Source organism: Oreochromis niloticus, linkage group LG6 (assembly GCF_001858045.2).
Source record: "Oreochromis niloticus isolate F11D_XX linkage group LG6, O_niloticus_UMD_NMBU, whole genome shotgun sequence".
NCBI classification, from domain to species: Eukaryota; Metazoa; Chordata; class Actinopteri; order Cichliformes; family Cichlidae; genus Oreochromis; species Oreochromis niloticus.
The window spans coordinates 1695904-1719062 of NC_031971.2; the positions used below are offsets into that span (position 1 = coordinate 1695904).

General features: G+C 40.1%; 2 protein-coding genes and 1 long non-coding RNA gene across 7 annotated transcripts; 2 read left to right on the plus strand and 1 right to left on the minus strand.

Annotated features, from left to right (window-relative positions):
* The first annotated feature begins 3180 nt into the window (after positions 1-3180).
* Positions 3181-4613, plus strand: LOC102082387 (uncharacterized). Its single transcript, XR_266847.4, has 3 exons — positions 3181-3608; positions 4274-4362; positions 4573-4613. It is a non-coding gene; the product is annotated as an uncharacterized LOC102082387 (long non-coding RNA).
* A 71-nt stretch (positions 4614-4684) lies between these two features.
* On the minus strand, positions 4685-20109 carry LOC102078173 (uncharacterized). Of its 5 annotated transcripts, none has more exons than XR_003220596.1 (6): positions 19973-20109; positions 17976-18710; positions 17208-17600; positions 16540-16656; positions 5383-5765; positions 4685-5303 (listed from the first exon to the last, which is right to left on the minus strand). XR_003220596.1 is itself a non-coding variant. In XM_025908307.1 (6 exons), the coding sequence occupies exons 1-5, from the start codon at positions 20048-20050 to the stop codon at positions 5682-5684; spliced, it is 1407 nt and encodes a 468-aa protein (XP_025764092.1). In that variant the 5' UTR covers positions 20051-20109; the 3' UTR covers positions 4685-5303; positions 5671-5681. The 5 variants fall into 5 exon arrangements, 3 of the variants coding, with proteins under 3 accessions (XP_025764092.1, XP_025764091.1, XP_019215988.2); XM_025908307.1 differs by having other exon boundaries at positions 5671-5765; XM_025908306.1 differs by having other exon boundaries at positions 4685-5536; positions 5671-5765.
* LOC109202534 (uncharacterized) lies at positions 8702-10478 on the plus strand. The gene is made up of 2 exons (XM_025908308.1): positions 8702-9540; positions 10309-10478. The coding sequence occupies exons 1-2, from the start codon at positions 8757-8759 to the stop codon at positions 10311-10313; spliced, it is 789 nt and encodes a 262-aa protein (XP_025764093.1). The 5' UTR covers positions 8702-8756; the 3' UTR covers positions 10314-10478.
* Positions 20110-23159: the final 3050 nt, after the last annotated feature.

The following is a 23159-nucleotide window of genomic DNA, read 5'->3' on the forward strand; positions in this document are numbered from 1 at the left end:
AAAATGGAATACTTTTGAAAAAACTAATTAAAATGCCACTGAAAATTCTTTAGTTGATATGGTGATTTAGTGTATGCAATAAGCATTTTAATTCCACTTAATAGTTTTATCACTGAGTGTGACGGCTCCACATTACACTTAAACAAGTCAACTAAGGCATTTGTTTGATTACTTAGATATAAAAATGCTTGATTAATATGAATATATTATGTTTATAATTATTAAATGATCATTTTTGTTGGTTGTATTTGAATCAAGGAAAATTCAGATCAACTCAATCGATGTGTGTTCACCCAATGAGAAGTAATTACTTCAACACAGTGATTCTTTCATTACTAACTAACTCCATACTCTGGCAAAAATTCAAATCAAAGCAAGCAGGAAAGTTGGATAGCTGGTAAACTAACACATCTTCTGAGCTACCAGTTGTGGAACTACTTTTTTACATCCATAATAGCAAGGTAGGTTTCAGAAGGCAGTGAGTCCTATAATTTCAGTCTTAACATTTCTGCCACACTGAGACAATCTTTACACATATCTACACAATGAAAAAACTACTAGAAAATATTGGAACATGTCTGGTTAGTTGCAGATATATGCATGTTTTTACTCTTTTGTTGAAAAATGTAGTAGGCAGAATGTGCATGGTTAATCCCTTCTTTTCAACTTTTCAATGTAAAAAGTATTAGAGAAAAAAAACATGACCTCCTAATTAAGTTGTTATTTGTAATAGTTTGCATAGTAGTGTTTTTTTGGTGGGGTGGGGTGGGGTGGGGGAGTGCATTTAACCTGGAGTCAGCACATTAGTCTTGCTCTAGGTATTTTACCACTATTAACTACCTTTTATGGTAGTTAATATCTTGCTCAGTGTCTACATGCTTTCCATTCATGAAAATATTCATGTTTTCCCTTCTCTTACTGATTAATATCACTAAACAACTGTATCATGGTTGAAATGAGTGTTTCTTGTGTTTTACTGTAGAATTTGTTTTAATATTCTTGTCCTTACCAGGAGTACATAACAAAATAAAGGAGTCCTCTTCATCTGCTTTTTGGAACCTGCTCTTTAATCCACAGTAAGTTTTTACATATTTCACATTTATGTACTCAGTGTCATGAGGCCCACAGGCTGACCCAACAGATGGACCCAAGTGCAGATACCAAAACACACAGCAATCACTTTTACAGATTTATTGTGACTGAAGCAGAGCACAAATAACTTAGTAAGTTTGGCGTGAGAGAGCATAAGGGTTTGTGAGATGCTAATACTTAATCTCTGGCTGGTGTAGCGCTTCACAGCATGGCACTTGGAACAGGAATACACTGGGGGGAGAGACTCTATTACACAAAAAGCAGACCAGTTTACAGAGTGCAGTGATCACATAAGTCAAAACAAACTGGACTTTTAGGCACAGTACAGACTGACAACTGTGAATACACCCATATTAATCTATGTTTTATGTTCTAATCTATGTTCATTTTGGTATCTTAATGTTTCTGTCAATAGGAACTGACTTCACACTTAGGACTCGGTCTCAAGTGGCCTCTAGAGGAACTGCCATTCTTGTCACTTTGTGTTGGTTTAAACATGTCAGATACATTCTTTTATTCATTTTTTTGTACCTCTTAAAGTACGATCTTCAAAGTCTTTACGTAATCATCAGAAACACTGTTAAATTATCTATGATGAAACATGAAAAGATATTCACATTTTGCTTTCACTTTATAAAAAGTATGACATGGATAGATGCATTGTTGTCAGAGGCAATAATAACAAGGAAAACGATGATGTCTGTCAGCTGACGAAAAGAGAGTCATGGGAGATTTGTATATCTCCCATGACTGTTATGAAGTATAATGAACTAATTTGTTGGTCAAAATCCAGGAGACACATAAGTAGAGTGAATGAAAGGCATGCTTAAAAAATTTCACCTGACTTTGAAAATTAACTTTCCTAAAGGCCAACTGCTACTCTTTATTGTATCCTTCATTTATTGATGAAAGAAGCTTTTTAGTCACAAGTCTGAATAACACATGACTGAAAGTGTGTAAGTGGGGAGAACAGATGAGATAAAAGAAAAAGGGGGAAAAAAAAGAAAAAAGACCAGCTGACCTCATCATTTTGACAGTGAAGACTACTGTTTACCTTCCATTTCCCACAGAAAGTCCTGAGCATGACCTTTACTAATTTATTTGCCAAAATGGAACCTAATAACATCTACAGTATCTTTGGGTCTGCAGAGTATATATGTTTCTGTTTTGATGTTTAGACATGAAAACAGTATGTTACACCTAACTTCCAGCTTTATGGTCCAGAATAAATAACTGATAAATAACATTGTGTTTATTTATTTGCAGGATATAATGGTGCTGTTCAGTTAACCTCTTCTAGTCTCAGCTAAGCATAGAACTGACAAATCGGGCCTAACAAAATTAAAAGTCAAACTAAGGCTACGTTCACACTGCAGGCGAAAGCGCATCAAATCCGACTTTTTTGACCCTATGCGCCCCATATCCGATCATGGTATGACAGTGTTAACAGCACAACTCCGATATTTTCAAATCCGATCTCGGTCACTTTCGTATGTGGTACTGAATCCGATACATATCTGATGTTTTAGAAAGCGACTGCTGTCTGAATGGTCATGTCGCATTAAATCCGTCTTTTACGTCACTGACACAAGACAGACGCCAATTATCAGCGCCGGAGAAGCGCCTGAGAAGACATCGCGAATGCTTCCTGGCCATCCCGTGTAGATGTTAGTGAAACTGTTGGGAAGACAACGTTGGAGAAACGTGAACATTTTATTTGTACTGTATAATCTGCAGATTCTGACAGAAATCTGCAACTATCCTTTGAAGCACCGCTCCTCTCTAAAACAGCGATAAGGATAATTATTAGGCCATATGTAAATAACAAAATAACTTTAAATTAGGAAACGTAAAGTCCAAAACAAGTCTTTATATTAAGGGCCATCAGTCAAACAATACTGTTTGGTCTGGGTCTAAACAGAGCGCGTTGTGTGTGACGTCTTCTTTTGCGCATGCGGGCCGCTTTGAGGGTTCACACTAGAGCGCGTTTGCTGTTACATTTTATTTGTAGTGTGAACAAGCAGACGAAAAAATCGGATTTGATCAAAAAATCGGAATTGAGCATTAATATGGGATCAGAACGATGCCACCTTGAAATGAAACCGAAAAATATTGAAACTAAAAAAAAATTGATAGTGAAAAACAATTAATTGAAACCGGAATTTTTTTTGTTTTCGCTTACAATTTTTTCTTTCAGTTTCGACCATTTTTCGGTTTCAAACCATTTTTCGGTTTCAATCTGCTGGCACTGTTTTGGCGTCCGGGGGCGCGCTGGGGGGCCGGGGATTCCGACCCGCATGTATTTGCATATATTATAAAGCTGACGAATGACTGGAGAAAACACGGACGACGCGGCTGCGGTCACGGACAAACTTCCATGAGTGTATTCGGGAATGGCAGATGCTGAGAGGTCCAGCGTTTACATTACCGACTATTTCAAAGTGACAGCCTGAGGTGTTCTTCAGTAAATTGGACTACCGGACAGGAGGACCTGAGGCCCCACCACAATATTTTCGGTAAGTTAAATGTGTTTGTAAGCTAATCCGTAACTTAGGTCCTTAGCTAGCTACCTAAGATGAGCACTTCGGCTGTAGGGGAAAGTTCGTTTAGCTAACCCGTGCAGGTGAATGAATTTACCCTGACTAAAAAAATCAAGAGAAACGCCCCGGGCTGCTCAGTGACTAACTAACCACGGTTACTGTACTTTTATTATGAGTATTATACTGTAAGAGCAACAGGGTGGACTCTGCTTCTGCTCCTGTGCAGAGCTGATTATTAAATATGTGCAAACAGCAGCATGTTTTCTGTCACTTGCCACATGTGGAAGGACATTAACACCAACTTTTAAAAACCTGGCACTTCAGTAACCCCTCATTAGTCAATAGCTACGGATTAAATAGCAAAGCCCGATATTTATGTACTGAAACCAACTACTTCCGCTTGGCAGCTTATGTTTAATTTTTCCTCTGATTATTTTTTTTTAGCACTGACTCTGTATATTTTTTGTTTGTTGCAAATATTCAGGTTAAAAAACAGTCCGAATTATTGTTAATGAGTTATGTTCACAAAGTCACATGTGCAGTACTCTGTACAGCTTGCATCCTTTAAGACAAATAATTTGTACCATTAATATTTCTTGTTCAGTACCACTGCTGATAACACCTCCGTATGTTGTGACCAGGATGCAGCAGCAGACTGAACCAGGACTGAAACCTGCTCCATCATCTCATCTTTGCAGATGTCCATTTATAAAGCATCAACAACTCAAAGGTAAACATGATATTGGAAAATGTATATATAAGGCCTTTAAAAAAAATAAAATAAAATAAACAGCTCATATGTCAGCTGTCGGCAGAACTGTAGGACTGAACAACTTCAGATCCCGAGTGTGTGAGGACAGAGAAAGATCAGCTTTATTTCAGATTTGAGAGATAAACTTTATATTTCAGTTTGTGATGATTCTGTTCTTTGTGATTACAGGAGCCGTCCTCAGATTCAGACCTCAGCACCACCCAGTGACAGCAGACAAATTATCCTGTATCTTCACTCTTTGTAGTAACTCCAAAATTAACTGATGAAAACAGTACAAAGATTAAAGTACCACATGTGCTGTCAGTGAAAGCTGCAGCTGTTTTATTGATAAATTTAAAGACAAAAAGTCAAAAGGATTAATCACCCATGTAACTGTGTCACTATACATCAGCATTAACAGTACCTCAGTTTGAGGTTTCAGAAAACTGCTGATCTCAGACCTGCACAACTTATGTTTTAAACACTGAATGTACTCAGCTACATGAAGAGCACAAGATGTTTTCTCTGACACATTTAAATAAAACCTGATTAAAGTCAAAGGTTGTTACTTGTATTTTAAACTAAAAACTTGTGATCTGGAATTCTTTCACTGTTTTTTGTCAAAAGTGTGTTATTTACCATAAAGCAATTCAGAGTCATTCATACCAGAGTAACCAGAGAGCACAACATATATTTAACTTTCTACAGGACTTAAAGATATTATATTGTGTAAAAGTCCAGACCCTCTGAGGATTATCTGAGTACTTCTAACATTACACAAAGCAAAGGTCTCCATCAGTGTTCATGAAATGCTGGGTTTATCCCTCTTGTGAGGGAGCTGCTGGTGAGTTTCAGTCTTCCTGGTCTTTCTGAAATGATGCCTCCCACAGTGGGTCAACAGAACATCTGACACAGGACAGCTGTAATGAAATAAAGGGAAGAAGTTCTGAAAAAAATCTTGCAAATGCCCTATATGTGAGAAGCAGATTTTGTATTTACTTTTCTTTTGCCAGTCAAGCTGACTAAAAGGGGTGGCTGTAGCTCAGGTGGTAAAGCAGGTCATCTACTGATCGGAAGGTTGGTGGTTCGATTCTTGGCTTCTCCTAGTCTGCATGTCCTAAATATCCTTGGGCAAGATACTAACCCCAAATTGCTCTCCGATGCATCCACCGGAGTGTGAATGTTAGTTAGAAAGCACTTAGGAAAAATATGCTTGGGTGAATGCACAAGTTGTATAAAGCTCAGAAGAGTAGAAAAAGTATAATTTTTCACCATACAATTACTAACCTTGTCATCTCCTACACTGTCTGTTTTGGGGTCTGGGCTTGTCCTTCCCAGCACTCATGACACTGCTTTGCTGCACTGTGGTATGAGGTGCTAACCTGTTGACAGTGTTGGGAAGGTTAATTTTAAAATGTATTCCACTACAGATTACAGAAGTAACGTATTCTGAATACTTTACAACTACAAGAATGTACTATTGCTGTGTGATCTATTACTATTACTGAAGGCTACTTGCCATACCAATACCAACTAGACTCTTTTTGGCTGCAGTCGTTATTATTATATTTACATGCTTCCAGCTCCCGTTTCTGCTCGGTGACAGCTCGTACTTTTCCTTTTTCTCCCTCCCTCCCTCACAGACACATAACGGGTATGACAGTCCATTCTTCCTGCAGCACGGACTACACTGCCCATGAGGCTACATGCATTAGGGCATGGCTATTCAACTAAAAAGTGAGTTGGGCCAAATTTTCAAACGGAGGAATTTATCTGGGCCAGATATTTTTTTGCAGCCAGTAAGCAGCAGTTCATGATCAATTTCAAACCCACACAACTGTATTGAAAAACAAGTAATTTTTTATTCTTGTTTCCCCTGTAATTCTGGTGAACTCTCACAAATGCACACCAAAAGGTCCATTTTTTAAAAAAAAAAGGGAGCTATAACCAAACTTTTTTTTTTTTTTTTTTTGCACATTTGAAATAATAACAAAAAAAACATTTTGATCATTCCCTTTCAAATTTAAATACATATTTTGCTGACCACTCACTTTTCCTGCCATGGATGGAGCCCCATCCGTCACAAGTATACAGACACGCTTCATATCCAGACCATTTTCCTCAAAAAGAGCTGAAATCTTCTCAAACATTATTTCGCCAGCTGTGTGTCGCTCTAACGGTAGTAAGCCGAGCAATCTGCCATCCAAAAACGAACATATATGCACAACTGTGCATTATCAGTTCTGTCTGTGAACCCATCTCCTGATATAGACATTACATCAGTTTTCTTCAGGTCATCTAACAGCATTTCAAACTCGTCTGACGCCAGAACTTCAACTCTACGAATATTTGAACCGTCTGACAGGGGTACGTTTTCAATAGCAGATGTCACACTTACTTTAATTTTTTCGTCACTTGTCACCGCATCCACCACGGCCAGCACGCAGTATTTAACGGTTTCAGAATCTGTAAAAGGCCTTTTCTTCTTCGCCAAGATCCAGCAAACATGAAGGGAAGCTGCTGCAGCTCTCTCGTGGGCTGTACAGGACCCTCACCATGGTAGTACAAGTCCAGATGTAAGATTATTAAACTGGCAATTAAACTGTACTTTTGCAGCCCTCTCCTGAGATCGCTCTGGAAAGTTTGTGTAGGAAGTCTGGTGTTTGTCATTGTGGTGCCTTCGTAAGTACCGCAACACACTCACTGCAAATTAAACACATAGGTTTGGCATTTGGATTTGGCAGTAAAATGAATAAGTATTTGTCAGTCCAGGCAAATACTTATTCATTTTAAAATTGACTTTTCATTGTCAATTTTACGCTTTTGGACTGAGAAAGACATGCTGTTGTTGCATCACATATTACGATGATAGTTTAATATGTTTACATCACAGTGCATTGTGGGTTAAATATTGCTAGGCTACTAGGAGTGTTGCATTCACAGACTACAATACGTTGTAGGAATTTTTTATTTTTTTTTAATTAATTAATTAATTAATTTTTTGCATTTTCTTTGTGTTTCTGCCAGGCCCACAGGCAGGGCCACTCGCAGGTTGCTTCTGGGCCGCATGTGGCCCGCGGGGCGCCATTTGAATAGGCTTGCATTAGGGCATTGCCTGTAACACTCTGCCTATTGCCTTCATATTAAATAATTTTTGTATAATAATTTTTAAAAATATTTCTTCATTCACGGGCCGTAAGTAGGGGTGACATGGGCCGCGAGATAGAGAGACAGGCATTAGAGCCTCTTAATGCGTGTTTTGTTTGGGTTTCCACCGGCGTGGAATTACCAAAAATAGAGAGACCATAGCCTAACTATGAAACAGGAAAATACCGCCATGTAATCCATTTATTTCAGCAAAGTAACTGTACTAAACTAGATATCACCTATTAAACAGTAACTGTAACGAATACATCTGTGAAGGTTCTCAGTCATCCAGGTCATCGTAGTCAAAGGAGTTTGCAAAGAAAAGCGTCTGGACTTCTTTAAGTTGCTTGAAGACGTTTCACCTCTCATCCGAGAAGCTTCTTCAGTTCTAAGGTCAAATGGCCGAGAGTCCCAGATTTAAACCCAGTGGGAGTATCCCCCCAAGGAGGGACAAAGGACCCCCTGGTGATCCTCTAATCACATGCGCCAAGGTGTGAAAGTGGGTGTGGGACCTAATCAGCCAGGGTTTCGGGTGAGCCCATTGTGAAACCTGGCCCCACCTTGTCATGTGAATTCCTGAGGTCAGATGGCCCAGGATGTGAGTGGGCGTCACCAGGGGGTCCTTTGTCCCTCCTTGGGGGGATACTCCCACTGGGTTTAAATCTGGGACTCTCGGCCATTTGACCTTAGAACTGAAGAAGCTTCTCGGATGAGAGGTGAAACGTCTTCAAGCAACTTAAAGAAGTCCAGACGCTTTTCTTTGCAAACTCCTTTGACTGTAACGAATACATTTACTCATATTTTGCATTTTAAATACGTAACACCAGTACATGTATTACGTTACTCCCCAACACTGCCTGTTGATGAGATCTTGTGCCACTCCTAAAACACCGGCCTCCAACTCCTAAAGAGACACGGGTGTCCCTAAATTTAGCAAATATTAGCTTCAGGCTAGCTTGCTAATACCCGCATTTTACCACAACTTCACCAGATGTAGCTAAAAAAAACTAAATTAATGTCCAGTCCAGTGGGACAGTACGGTACGGAGCCCCGCAGGGGACATGGGAGAAAAAAAAAATTAAGACGGACTTTTGCGAGATCTCGCAAAACAAACTCGGGATCTCGCAAAACAAACTCGGGATCTCGCAAAAGTTTTGCAAGATCTCGCAAAAGTCCGTACCATACACCTCCAAATCAGCACTGAAACCTTAGAAACAACCACAGCGATGGAGGACACACACCCATTTGAGCGATTCATAGATTTTTACTTTGAGCTTGGACTAAACTATAAAGACATTAAAACTTTGCTTTGCAGTAGACACAGTTTTCATATAAGCGAAAGACATCTGAAGAGAGTTCTTAGCACAAGGGGACACACTCGTCACAAAGCGTACTCTGACCTGGCCGTCTTGGTTGAATTTATTGACAACCAACTGCAGTACTCTGGGCAGCTTCATGGATACCGATGGATGTACACTAAATGCAGGGAACATGGACTACGCGTGAGGAAAGAGGATGTGCACTTGGTCTTGAAGGAGCTGGATCTCCGAGGTGTCGCACTGAGGCAAGCAAGACGTTTCAGGCGAAGGAACTATTTTTCAAAAGGGCCGAACTTCATCTGGCACATGGACTCATACGACAAACTGAAGCCATATGGCATCTGTATCAATGGTAGTATTGACGGTTTCTCGAGAAAAATAATCTGGCTTAATGCGTACACAACAAATAGTAATCCGAAAGTGATCGGGGGGTATTACATAGAAGCGGTGCAGCGTTTAAAGGGCTGCCCTAGAGTTGTGAGGGGCGATCTTGGAACTGAAAATGGCCATGTTAGAGGCTTTCAGCGTTTCCTTGTGCCCGTGGCTCCTAACGACACCCTTGAGAGTTACTTGGAGGGAGCAAGTACCGCCAATCAAAGGATTGAATACTGGTGGCGTTTTCTTCGCAGCCAGTGTCTGGAGTTCTGGTTATCCTTATTTGCAGACATCAGAGACAACGGGTACTTTGATGGTGGGTTTCTGGACAAAAACCTCCTTCAGTTTTGTTGCATGGGACTCATCCAGGTGAGTTAATAAAATATGTTTTGTTGCGTGTATGGATGCATGCGTGTGTGAGTGAGAGATAAAGGAAACCGAGGAAGTGATAGAGAGGTAATACACGAAGTATTGTGAGAGATGAGATCTGTGCCAGGTTTAGGGAATGGAGAGACTTGCAGGAAGAAAGAGACAAGACAGGGAGAAGAGGTTGACAGGAGCAGGGAGTAAATGAAAAATTGTGTAAATACTATAATTTAGGCTTAAGCAATTGGCCACCTTAAGGCAGAGCTCAACAACCAAGACTACAGTAACATCTATGTTGAAGATGTTGACATGGCATATGAAAATTTCTCATCTATAATATTAACTATTTACAATTTGGAATTATTTTGATTGGAATATCCAAATAACTTTCAAATACAAAATACAATGATCAGTGACATAAAACAAATTGATTATTATAAGGGGAGTAGATGAGCCAAGCAGGTAGTAATAAGACCAATAGTACTAATGTAAAATATCACAGCATAACAGTAACAGGAGTTAGTGTGTGAAACACTTGTACAGATGACATTAGGTAAAGTACATGATTACAAAAATTCACATGATTGTTTAAAAATAATAAATTGCATAAATATAAGAAACCTTCCTCTCAGTGAGTGAGTTGTCTCATCGTGATCTGCATATATGTATATACATACATGCGATCGCATTTCTTAAATTTCTGTATTCTTTTCAACAGGATGAGCTGGATGACACTGCACAGGTTTGGAATGCACACTCCATCAGGCCATCAACAAACATCAATATCCCCAGTGGTCGACCTAATGTAATGTATACATTACCTGAGCTCTACGGGACAAGAGACTTCCTTTGCCCCACTGAAGAAGAACATGTTGAAATGTGTAAAACTGAGTGGCCGTTTCTCAATTCTCAAGTACGCGAGTACGTACTCGCGTTCTCGGTGAGTACGTACTCGCCGAGAACGCACGGGAGTACGTACCCGCCGAGAACGCGAGCACGGACTCGCGATATGTACAATTGGAACACCTGCATACGTGATGATGTCACAGGTCCAGAGTTTTTACTGCCGTCCCCTCTTAATTTAACTGTGAGTAACATGTTATGAAGCTTAACTTTAATCACAGCCAAACCGGTTTACTCAGGAACAAATACAACACTGAAATAAACCAAACATTAACATTTAGAAGTGATCTAAGTGACTTATATATCATTTTTAACCTCAGTAGTGAAACCTCTATTAATAAAAATAGTGTACATGTACATACATGTACATACCTTAATAAAAACAAGCAGGTGAGATGTTAGAATGCTTTTATTTCTATTTTAGTGGACACTCAATACTATAGACAGCTGCTGGGGTTTCTTTAACCTGAGTAGTGAGAAGACCGTGAGCGGGGGTGGGGGGTGGGGTTGAAAACGATGTGCCAGGAGTCCGCTGTTGAGTTTTGGACGAAATGCATTCTGGGATATTTAGCTGTACCAAGTCCACACCGATGCATGCTCGATAAAACGGGCGGAGCGAGAACACATCCGGGACTTTTTCGCGTTCTCGGCTTGATGCGTACTTCGAATTGGAACAGTACTTGGTCTCCGACTGATGACGTATCACGAGTACACGAGAACGCAAGTACGCATATTGAGAAACGCCCAGTGTGTTTTTCGACTGACCAAACCATGTGACCCCGATGTGTATGAACTATGCAATATCCTCATGACCGAGTCCCATCTGACTCCACCAACAGACCCACATCAGGCTGTGAACTTGTACATGCATTTAAGAGAGAACATCATGGCATTAGTGTAAATTGCATACACTGCAGCAGAGAACGTTTCTCAAAATTGACCTGTGCTATATGTGAGAAAGCTAACTTCTGGATATTAAACAGACTGTAAACTGTAAGCTTTCTTGTACACAGTCATTTATGAGAATATCTTATAGAGAAATATTTATTGTTGTGTTCCAGGAGGGTCAGTGAACTAAAGTATAAAGGGGAGTCTCTGCCTGTTAATGATATTCTGAGTGTTCTTTAGCACAAAAACATTGTAATCTTCTGTCAAATGTTATCAAGTTCTATGTCTATGTGTATTACTTCAAATTACTTTACCTGTCTATTTGGCTTGATACATGGATCAAAACATAAGAGAAGTCTTAATTTAATGTGTTAGGAGTTTTAATGTACAGTGTTTACTAAGATAATGGTGGTTTATGTTGAGTATTTTGTAATAATTTTTAAATGGTGAGTTGGTATTTATTTACACCATCTCTATTTGTTAATGACGGGAATGTTTAGTTGTTGATGTTGGCTAGAATACAGTTTAAAATCGAAGAGATATTCTGTTATGCCTTGTTGCTTTATATATATTATAACGCCCACTGTCACACTGGCAGGCTACATGAAATGGTACTAAGGGGCATTATAATCTGAGGGGGGGCACCTTGGCATTTTTCTAAACTCAAGTTTCTCTGTCTAAAAATATAATTATTTCATGTCATTTTTGCTATTTTTTTTAACTATTTATTCTGATTCCAGACGAGCTTTAGTTTTTTAATGTTGGTTAAACAAAACTGAAAAAATAAAGAACTAAATCAAGACCTTTTGAACTCTTAGAATTTCAAATAGATATAAACATTCTTTTTTGGCCACTGAATTTATCTGAAGCTTATTTTATCAGCTGAATAATAAATTCTCTGCACCCACCTATACTGTTGATGAACAGCAATTTCATTCGAATGCTATTTTTGCAAAACTCGCCACTTCTGAAAGGATGATATGTGTTGTTGAACTACCGGATAAATAAACTGAAATCTAATCAATTTCTAATTATTTTTTTTTGGGGGGGGGACTATGTAGTACAGACAACTAAAAAATTGCAAATGACAAAAGCATATCGACAACATCTGTGTATTGACTGCCTGTGTTCCCAGGCACTTTAATTTCAGAGAAGGGTAGACAGAAGTGCATAATCTGTCTAAAATGTAGCAATACTTCATAATTAACCATAAATACTATTTAATCTAATTTGAAATCCTGGCATACAAACTTGTTTATCCAAGAAACTGTTAAATCTGATAATCATTACTTGGTAATTTGTATTTACATAAGACAGTATAAAGAATTGTGGATCATCTGTATGTCACATTATGGGCAAAGTCCTTTCAAAAAAGAACTTGTGATGGCAATATGCTTTTTAACAAAACAACTAGTAAACATTTAGGAAGCTAATCAAGGGGAATAGGACTTATTGTTACAAGATGATGTTTATAGGCTACATCAGCTTTAAGAATTTGTAAACAGGATCTTATCATTAACTTTCAATAACTTTTTTTGCAACCATAGTGACATTATTTGCTAATATTAATGGACCTTTCACCCTAAAATCAAATTTACACATTTTTCTGTTCGCTAGCTGTAGTATTCGTTAATCCAGTTTTAGTGCGAGTTGCCCAATTTTAGAGATATTGACTGTACAAGCCCTTTCTCTTGTTTCACATGGTACTTAATGCTTAGTAGCAATGTCTTTATGTCGACTTTATGTAGCTTCATGTAGTTTTTCAACAAGGAAGAGATCTCTACAGCTAATATCTCACAAAACTAGGCAACTCACGACAAAACATTCTAGATGGATAAACAGCAGGCCAATGTGTGTCACTGCGGGGCATGCAGGTGTGTTGAGAGAACATACCCAAAAGCAGACAATGAAAGAGAGAGAGGACACTGAACTTAAAACAAAAGCGAGCCTTTATTCTGGCTGATGGCAGGAGTAAAAGAAAACAATGACAATATGGACAGCAGATTTTGATGTGATCTGTCCCTCTAACGCTAAACTCAAACCTTGTTTTCAACAGAAGTTAAAGATGCAGTCATTTTCAAAGAATTTTAAACAATAAAGAGTCCTTGTGAAATCTGAGCCAACATACAACTAAGCCATCAGAAAATTAAATGTGTGACTGCTTACTATACGGCTGAATATATCAAATGCTTCAATGACAAATGAGAAAAGACAGAATTTATGAACCCAAGGATAATCATACATATAACAATTACAGCTGTAACCATTAGTACACTCATCAAGTTCAAATGATGTCCATTTCAAAGTAATTGCTGGAAAGGATATTGTCGAACTCGGTGTGAAATTCAGGATAAGAACTGTAAGTGCATGGCACTTCAAGGGTAGCTCCACAGGTGTGAGCAACAGGCCTTCTGTTGAGCCCAGTTTCAGCATTAAAGCACACCAAAATTTTGTCAACACATATCACAGAAGATCCTGTGCAGAAGCGCAGGATTTTCTCAGCTTTGGTTTCATCAGCGTTTTTAACATAACGCTGAAGATGGTTAAAGGTTGTCTGTTCTCCGTGAGACAGCATCAATTTTGTTGTTTCAAACACCTGCACTAGTCTTTTGCCTGTGGCCTTCTTTGTCTCATACAGAGACAACACACTTTCCTTGCCTGACAGTTTCAGCTGCAGACGAGCCGTGGGTGTGGAGAAGCAATCCATTATATAGTCAAAGGAGTTTGCAAAGAAAAGCGTCTGGACTTCTTTAAGTTGCTTGAAGACGTTTCACCTCTCATCCAAGAAGCTTCTTCAGTTCTAAGGTCAAATGGCCGAGAGTCCCAGATTTAAACCAAGTGGGAGTATCCCCCCAAAGAGGGACAAAGGACCCCCTGGTGATCCTCTAATCACATGAGCCAAGGTGTGAAAGTGGGTGTGGGACCTAATCAGCCAGGGTTTCGGGTGTGCTCATTGTGAAACCTGGCCCCACCTTGTCATGTGAATTCCTGAGATCAGATGGCCCAAGATGTGAGTGGGCATTAAGGCGTCTGGGGAGGGAACTCAAAACTGGATTATAGATGGCAGACAGTTGGTGTCGTAAACCACCGCCTCTGTTCAAAGATGGTCACTCACAGTGGACATAGATGGCCTCTTTCACTCCTCTTTCAAACCATCTGTCCTCTCTGTCCAAAATGTGAACACTGGCATCCTCAAAAGAGTGTCCTTTATCCTTAAGATGCAGATGGACTGCTGAGTCTTGTCCTGTGGAGGTGGCTCTTCTATGTTGGAGTTTTGTCTTTCACCCGAAAGACAAAACTCCAAAACACAGACTTAACAACGTGGTGTATGCTGTACAGTGCAGCGAGGAATGCCCAGACCTCTACATTGGAGAGACCAAACAGCCACTTCACAAGCGCATGGCACAACATAGAAGAGCCACCTCCACAGGACAAGACTCAGCAGTCCATCTGCATCTTAAGGATAAAGGTCACTCTTTTGAGGATGCCAATGTTCACATTTTGGACAGAGAGGACAGATGGTTTGAAAGAGGAGTGAAAGAGGCCATCTATGTCCACTGTGAGCGACCATCTTTGAACAGAGGCGGTGGTTTACGACACCAACTGTCTGCCATCTATAATCCAGTTTTGAGTTCCCTCCCCAGACGCCTTAATGCCCACTCACATCTTGGGCCATCTGATCTCAGGAATTCACATGACAAGGTGGGGCCAGGTTTCACAATGAGCACACCCGAAACCCTGGCTGATTAGGTCCCACACCCACTTTCACACCTTGGCTCATGTGATTAGAGGATCACCAGGGGGTCCTTTGTCCCTCTTTGGGGGGATACTCCCACTTGGTTTAAATCTGGGACTCTTGGCCATTTGACCTTAGAACTGAAGAAGCTTCTCGGATGAGAGGTGAAACGTCTTCAAGCAACTTAAAGAAGTCCAGACGCTTTTCTTTGCAAACTCCTTTGACTACGATGACCTGGATGACTGAGAACCTTCACAGACAATCCATTATATACTTTGGCTCTTGGAGAATGGCCTTATGAGCCATTGTTTCAATGGCAGGCTGCATGTTGTTCTTAGGTGGTAGGAAGTGGGAACCCATCCTTGTAAAAAGGTCAAGCAGGTCCTCTTTATCATTTTCATTCATTGTGCCTTGGAGAGCCTTGTCGACAGCAGATCTCTCAACAGGAGGGAGATAGTTGAGAAACGATGCAATCAGAATGTCTACATCAACTGAGTCCATTCTGTGGATGCAGGCTAAAATGAAAGCCTTTGACAGCCTCACTGGAAAGACACCATGGTCTAGTAAGCCTTTCACCCATATCTGCCCAACTGCTTGCCATTCAGCCTCATTAAAGTCTGGCCTCAGCCTTGGAACTCGTTCAGTTTCACCTTCACACTGTTCCAAAAATTGCTCCCAAAATGCAGTGTAAACCTCCCTTGACACCCTAGCATCATCAACAGCATTTTCATTTACAAAGTTCATCTTTAAAGTCTCATTCATAATGCTACTGTCCATAAATACAGCCAAAAGATCATCAACAACTTTTATCCTGCGAACTGATACATGTAGGGGGCTCTGTGGGTCTCCTGAATTTGATGGGGAAAGTTGGCTGCTTGAATCTAAAGGCAAACCTTGTGCGATGAAATTAGTAAAAGACAAAACATGCACAGTCCATAAGAAATGTAAATAAATTGTACAGATTACACAATATCAATGTTCTGAAAAAGTTTGAAATTGATTTGTCTAATTTTAGTGGGCTGTACATTCCCAAACCATGTTTGCACTGATAATTTATATATAACATTAACATTTTGGCCTGATGGATCTCCTCGTATGCCTCAGAAAATTATACAAGTGTTCTTTACATGCTCATACATGTATGAGAAGACTCACTTCTGTGCAAAAAAGGTAGAGAACACAATAGTGACACCAAAACAATGTGTTGCTGCTGTGTTATGTAAATAATTTGATTTCAAGACTAAATTTCCTGTTTAATCTTATCTTAATGTTAAACACTGGAATTGTCTCTCAACTGACAATATCCTTTTAATTCAAATGGACCCACAAACTGCCATATCCTCAGAAAATAGCATGCAATTTTGCCATCTCTACAGTATGTAAAGATAGGTGTTTATGGTTGCCTGAATTGATCCATCTTACCTGTGCAATCTGGGTTGCTTCCTCCAGTATTGACTGCATATGGGGTGTGGGCAAGCCATTAGCTGAAGACAATGGGAGCAGGAAACCATCCATAGGTAATCCATTTGTGTCGGCATTCTGAGAAGGAAGTATTGCATTAACTGACAACAGACACCTTAACCCTTCAAGATTATAAGACTCTTCTTCAATCTTCTACCTTGGCCTATTCTAAATCATGAATGTTCTTAAAAAGTCTGCAAAATATGTCAATAGGTCTTAAGAAAAAGATACACCTCTTTATTTTCAGCCTATATGTCTCACTTACAAGAGTAAAAAGACATATTACAGTGGAATTCCACAGGTTTTTATCAGATCTTGATGTACTTCTTACTACTTAAAATGTTGTATTATTGCTGCAACAAAATCAAGTTTTAAACAAACAAGAGATGAATTCTGATTAATAGAAATCGAGCAAGTGTTTCACAGTACTGTAGGTTATTTCTTTTAAGATCCAAAAGAATAATATTACAGAAAATAACATACATGCTTAAATTTTGTCCAAGCAGGAATGCATGATCAGCTTTTTTAAAATCAGAACTATGCAAGTCATTGAATTTGAGTATAAATAAATTTCCATATTTTGTAACACTTACATAAACCACATCAACCACAACTGTCCATGGTCTTACCTGTGTGAGATCCTCACTGTTGACATAATTCAGGGTTATCACAACTGTGTCATCACCATGGGCTCTGACAAGATCCTCTTCAGGATTCCATAGAACCGTATCCGCTTCATCTATGTCTGGAAAACGAAATTCCAAATCTTCTGGAAGTTTGTCCCGGGACTCTAGTTTGAAGGATTTATTAGGAACTATACTGGTCAGATCAATAATTTCAGAGCAGTGGTCAGGGAAATCATGATCATTTGAGTCATTCTGCTGCCGCTGTCCCACGACAGTGTTTTTAATGTCTGTTGGGGTTGAATGCATATGATGTGATTTTCCTGGACTTTGTGTTGTCACTGCCTCACAGAGTGATTTCAGTTTTTTTGGATTGGGTTCCCTCTGGAAATTGTGAATCTGTGAACCAGAAAACAAACACAAGAAACAAACGAACATAATTCAATTATTTTTTCAGCAGCCAAACATTTACTACATGTTAATGAATACAAAGCTGTAATTCTTTCACAGATGTATTAAATGTACCTTACCACACAAGTCAACAAAAAATTCCTGGAATAATTTCATCCTACAGAAGTGAAAGTAGTCGTAGATGTACATAAAGCACTTGAATAAGACAACTCTGTATTGCCGTTGCACAGTCATACCTAGTACAATAGTACAACGAAATTAGAAAATGTCGCACGTTACCACCAAGCACTACTAAACACAACAAAATACAGTAACTTTAAAGTGATCATTATTTTTAATAATAACTTTCTTATTTTAACAAACCTGTTTGCCAGTGTCACTGTCAGATGAATCCCCATGGTCAAGTAGATCTGGGACAAAATCATCTGTCTCACTGTCAGATCCAAGTAATGTCACCGGTGAATCTTCTTCAGTTATGCTGACAGAAAAATCCTCTACAGATGAGGACTGAACTGTTGACGGTGTTTCATCTTTCGTGCAAATGTAAAATCTCAGGATCTTCAATTTGGTTTGTTCATAAAGTTTGCCAACAGTGTCATCTAAAGGAATCGAATTTCTTTTAAAATCACAGACATCAATGTCAAAGTCTTCAACTCTCCCTTTTGGCGAGTTCCCATCTGGAAAAAACAGGTCCTTTCCCATTTCCAAAATCTTAGCTACAGTTGTAGTTTTTTCCACAGTTGCATGTCTTGTTCCTCCACCATTTCTGGTTCTCACTTGACGGTATTCATTACTGCTAAAATGAAGCCATCCGATTTCTATTTTTCTGCAGGTCTTCTCTCCTGCAGTATTTCTCTGTCTTGCCATCCCTTCACCTTGCTTGTGGAACACACCTGATGAACCACACAGCACTCCTTTGGTTTTTGATCTTACTTTCCGTGCCGCAATTTTATCTCTTAGGTTCTGCAGAAGAGTCTCTTTATCTGTGCTGTACTTAGTTTGTTGACAGAAGGACTTGACAGCTACTCTGTCACCATATGTCCTTATGTATTTTGCCATTTGTCCATCAGTCATGACGGACAGCACTGCCTTATCCACCTGCAGACATAAAACATTAGAGAAATGCTATTAATGCCACACTAGCACACATGGAATGCTAACTGTATAAGAAATAGAGTTCTTAATCCAAACAACATCCAAATTCATGGGCTGCAACCTCTTTTTAAAAAAAAATTTATTTATCACATTTTAGACATACAAGCTGTGTCCAAATTCATGGGCTGCATCCTCCTGAGGACGCTTTTGTAGACCAATTACGTCACAGCGATGCGCCGAAGGCAGTCCAAATTCGTAGACTCCTCCGAATGCAGCGGAAAAATGCGTCCTCCTTTTCACCGAATTTGAAGGATGGGTCGGGTGTGTGCTTCGTGGCCCACCATATCCCAGAATTCATAGCGCGGCCCAGCCAAACTCCAGTTTCCGGTAATGGCAGCCGCTAATAAGTTTTAAAATTACTGTTATTAATCTTTCTGGGTCACAAAATAAACTTTTAACATATTTTCAGGCGAGAACGTGGGTGTGTACACTTGAAATATCTGCTTGGTTTATCAAGGTATCGCATATTTGCAAGTGCTTCGACTTTTTTGTTGACGTCTGTTACCCACCAGCTCAATAGCTTGCCGAGAGCTCGAGGGTCACTGAAGCTGCCGAGAACGGCACAACTCCCGGCACATCATTTTCAGATCACCGCGGACTTTTGCTACTCAGGTTAAACGTAATATATAAAAGATTTAGACAACCTAAAAATGTTATTGTTTGGCATTTTTCAGCGTTTTATTTGTTCGTGAGTAAACGGTTTGGCTGAGATTAAAGTTATTAGATTAAATTAGATCAAATAAAACTTTATTAATCCCCCGGGTGGGTTCCTCCTTGGTTTTTACACCGCTGAATAAACGTCAAACAGAAAACTGATTAAACAGAAGCGTGAGATGGTCGAGAATTTACTCCAGTGTCCTGTTATATTTTAGATAGCAAGGAGCAGACGGCCGAGTTTCTTAAACTCCACCGAGACAGCGGTGACGCTAATCAAAAGGCTAGACCGTCCAACTTCCGGCCTACCCGACCTTCTGAGGACCCGGCCCACGTAGACCACGAAGCCCGGGTCCTCAGGAGGATGCAGCCAATGAATTTGGACACGATTTGAAATTTCAAAACATATGTGGACTTAATGAGTTATGTTTAATGAACCTGAACATATTTACAAGAGTTAACATTAAAGGCATGGATATACAACCTCGGTTTTTCAACAAGTTACTCGCCTTTTGAACCACGGTGTTTAATGCTTTGTTGTTTATACGTACTTTGTCTTGTTGCATGTGCATGATGTCGTCGTGTGGGACCTCTCTTGACCGCAAAAAATGTTCTAAATCCTCCTCCATGTCCGCACCCTTCAACTGAACTGCTATCAAAAAGGAGCGAGATCTCGCAAAAGTTTTGCGAGATCCCGAGTTAGTTTTGCGAGATCTCGCAAAAGTTTTGCAAGATCCCGAGTTTGTTTTGCGAGATCCCGAGACGGACTTTTGCGAGATCTCGCGAAACTTTTGCGAGGTCTCGCAAAAGTCCGTCGTAATTTTTTTTCTCCCATGTCCCCTGCGGGACTCCGTACTGCATTTTTTCATTTCCTGAATGAAGTTTTATACTACGGAGCCCCGCAGGGGACATGGGAGAAAAAAAAATTACGATGAACTTTTGCGAGATCTCGCAAAACTTTTGCGATCTCGCAAAACTCTTGCAAGATCTCGCAAAAGTTGAATTCCAACAATGGCGGCAGCTACTTAGTTGTAATATTACTCTTTCTGGGTCCCAAAATAAACTTTTAAGATATTTTGAGGCGTGAATGTAGCTGTGTAAACGTCAAATATCTGCTCGGTTTACAAGACATCACATATTTGCAAAAGTGCTCCGACGTTTTCGGAGATCTGACACCCACCATCTCTATATCATCAAGCTAACGGGAGGTCGAGACCTACTACAGCCGGGAGGAACACCGCTCTCCCGGCACATCATGCCTCGACCTCCCGGTCGGCTTCGAGCTGGCAGTCTCCGAAGAATGCGGCTAAAACTTTTGCGAGATCCCGAGTTTGTTTTGCGAGATCTCGCAAAAGTCCGTCTTAATTTTTTTTTTCTCCCATGTCCCCTGCGGGGCTCCATATTATACAACACTGAACAGGTACACATAAAAAGTAAGAAATAGAGCATGGCAGCATTCTAATTAAGTCCTTTACAGACAAATGCTGCAGTAACTGCCCAGCCTAGTGTTTTTGTTTTGTTTTGTTAATAAATTAAATCATTGACTCAAAAATGTGTATATCAAAATAACAACTCCCCACCTGGTGTAAATTAATGCTAGTTTGAATAAAGTTATAAATTACTTTCACTGTCAAGGCTGTGGGGGAAGAAGAATAACAGTCTCTGAGGTCTGGTAAAGAACTTAGTCCCACTTGGTTTAGCCACATTTATCTCCGCTGTTTGCACTTTATCATCTTTGCTTGGGAACAGTTTAGTCAGAATTCAAAGAGGCCACTAATTTCTTAGAACTAAGGCATCCTTGAGAATGTACTGTTGTTAGGGGAAAATTCCCAAATAGAAGGCTGCCAAAGTAAAACAGAGACACAATGAGACAATATAAAAATCACATGTACATGGGGTGAGCGTCTGAAGAGACAGTCACACCAGTACTCTTCTTTATTGCAGTTTATATAGGCATGTAGGTTACACAGCAGACGGAGGCAGTCTCCGCCTGTTCTCAGAATATAGATTGCTTAACTGACAAATGCATATCTTACTAAACATTCTGTCCGTACTATACTAAACGTCTGCTTAAGTGTCATTTTCCGTTGCTCTTTGCACAGGAACTTGTCTTCACAGGCATTTGATAAGCATAGGCAAGGCTTCATGTTTATCAGAGTGAATCGTCATTCAGAGTTTACACAATCACAAGCAAAGCATATTTGAATAATAAACAAAATCTTTTCACATTTCCCTCCTGTTGTTTAACTTTCACACTAGTTAAAACACCATTGGTTTATTATCTGTGCATGATTTCTTGCAGCGCATTTTTAATCAGCACGTCATACATTGGTGTTATTACAGTATTTCAGTGTCAGGGGATTATCATCATCTTCGTCCATGGGCAGTGTCAGGTATGCCTGCACATGGACTGCAACAACTTTATTAATCATTGATTGTGCACATGGCAAAATACAAGAAGTAAAACAACAGAGTAGGAGTAGAAGAACTCCTACAAAAACCAGTCCTTTTATTAAAAGAGATTTCCAGGAACCACTCAACAGCCAGGTAAGCCAATCTTCAGTGTTCGTGACATAGTCCTGTTGCTGAGCGTCCCTGAGTTGTTTCAGCGTGCGTAAGGCGTCGGTCATGTTGGAAGAGTGAACATTATCTGGAATGTATGTACAGCATGTGTTGTTAAAGAGTATACAGAGTCCTCCTTTTTCAGCTAGAATCATGTCCAGTGCGACTCGGTGTTGCATCACAGTTATGCGCAGGGCATCAATCTCTTCATTTTGTTGATTGTTGATTTTGCATGAGGCATTCAGGAACAGTCCAAAGCGGTAATCCAAAGTTTCAATCCTTAAAATGTTCTTTCCGGTGCCCACCCATGGAAACAGTGAGTGGAGGACCTTTTGTCCGGTGGTCCAAAGCTTAAATCCCTCTGGCACATCACTGCCATAGATGGGGTCATGTGGTTGCACTGTGGAGACGTCTCATCGTCGTCTTGTAGTCTGAGAGATATTTACAGCTGACATCCTGAAGGTGTGGTCTGAAATGAAGATTGGGGCACAGGTGCCCGTCCATCCGGGTGGCAGTATGAAGTAGGCACGTTGTCCACACAGCCAGGCCATTCCCTGCACCCAGTAGGTGCCGTTGCTGGCACGGACGTGTTTACAGGTGCGCCCTCTCCGTTGGCTGTGGTTTGGTTACAGTTGGTGGTGTCGCCTAGGGGTCTGTTACCGTTGTCTTGTCGGTAGCACATGGAGTGGTTCTTCCCTGGGGTTTGGTCCAAGAACACTGGGAAGTGAATGGACGTGTTCCGATTCGTCACGTTGAAGTTGATCCAGAAGAGCTGGTCACACGTTCCGTTGTCAAATCCAGCGTTTTCGACGGTGATTACCTCGTATTGGGGTGGTCCCTGAAACATACTAAAGAAGGTTAAGCACATAGATGACAGAGCTTGTCTCATCAATGATGATTTTCTTATGTTGATAGCCAATGCCCGTGAAGCTGGCAGCGCACTTGGCTTGTGTTTTATTCATGTAGTTTCCATAAAAAGTGGGATGTGTTGAAGTGCATGGCATGTGGGAGCAGACGTAACATGCAGTGTTATTAGGCTCTCCCTTAGTTCTGTCATGTACGTAGCGGTACCATGCGTTATTCATCCATGGGTGAATGTGGTCTTGTGTCATGTCACGGAGGTGTGAATTGTCATGAGTCCATCTCGTCCGTAGATGGTGCTGTTCGTTTTCTGTA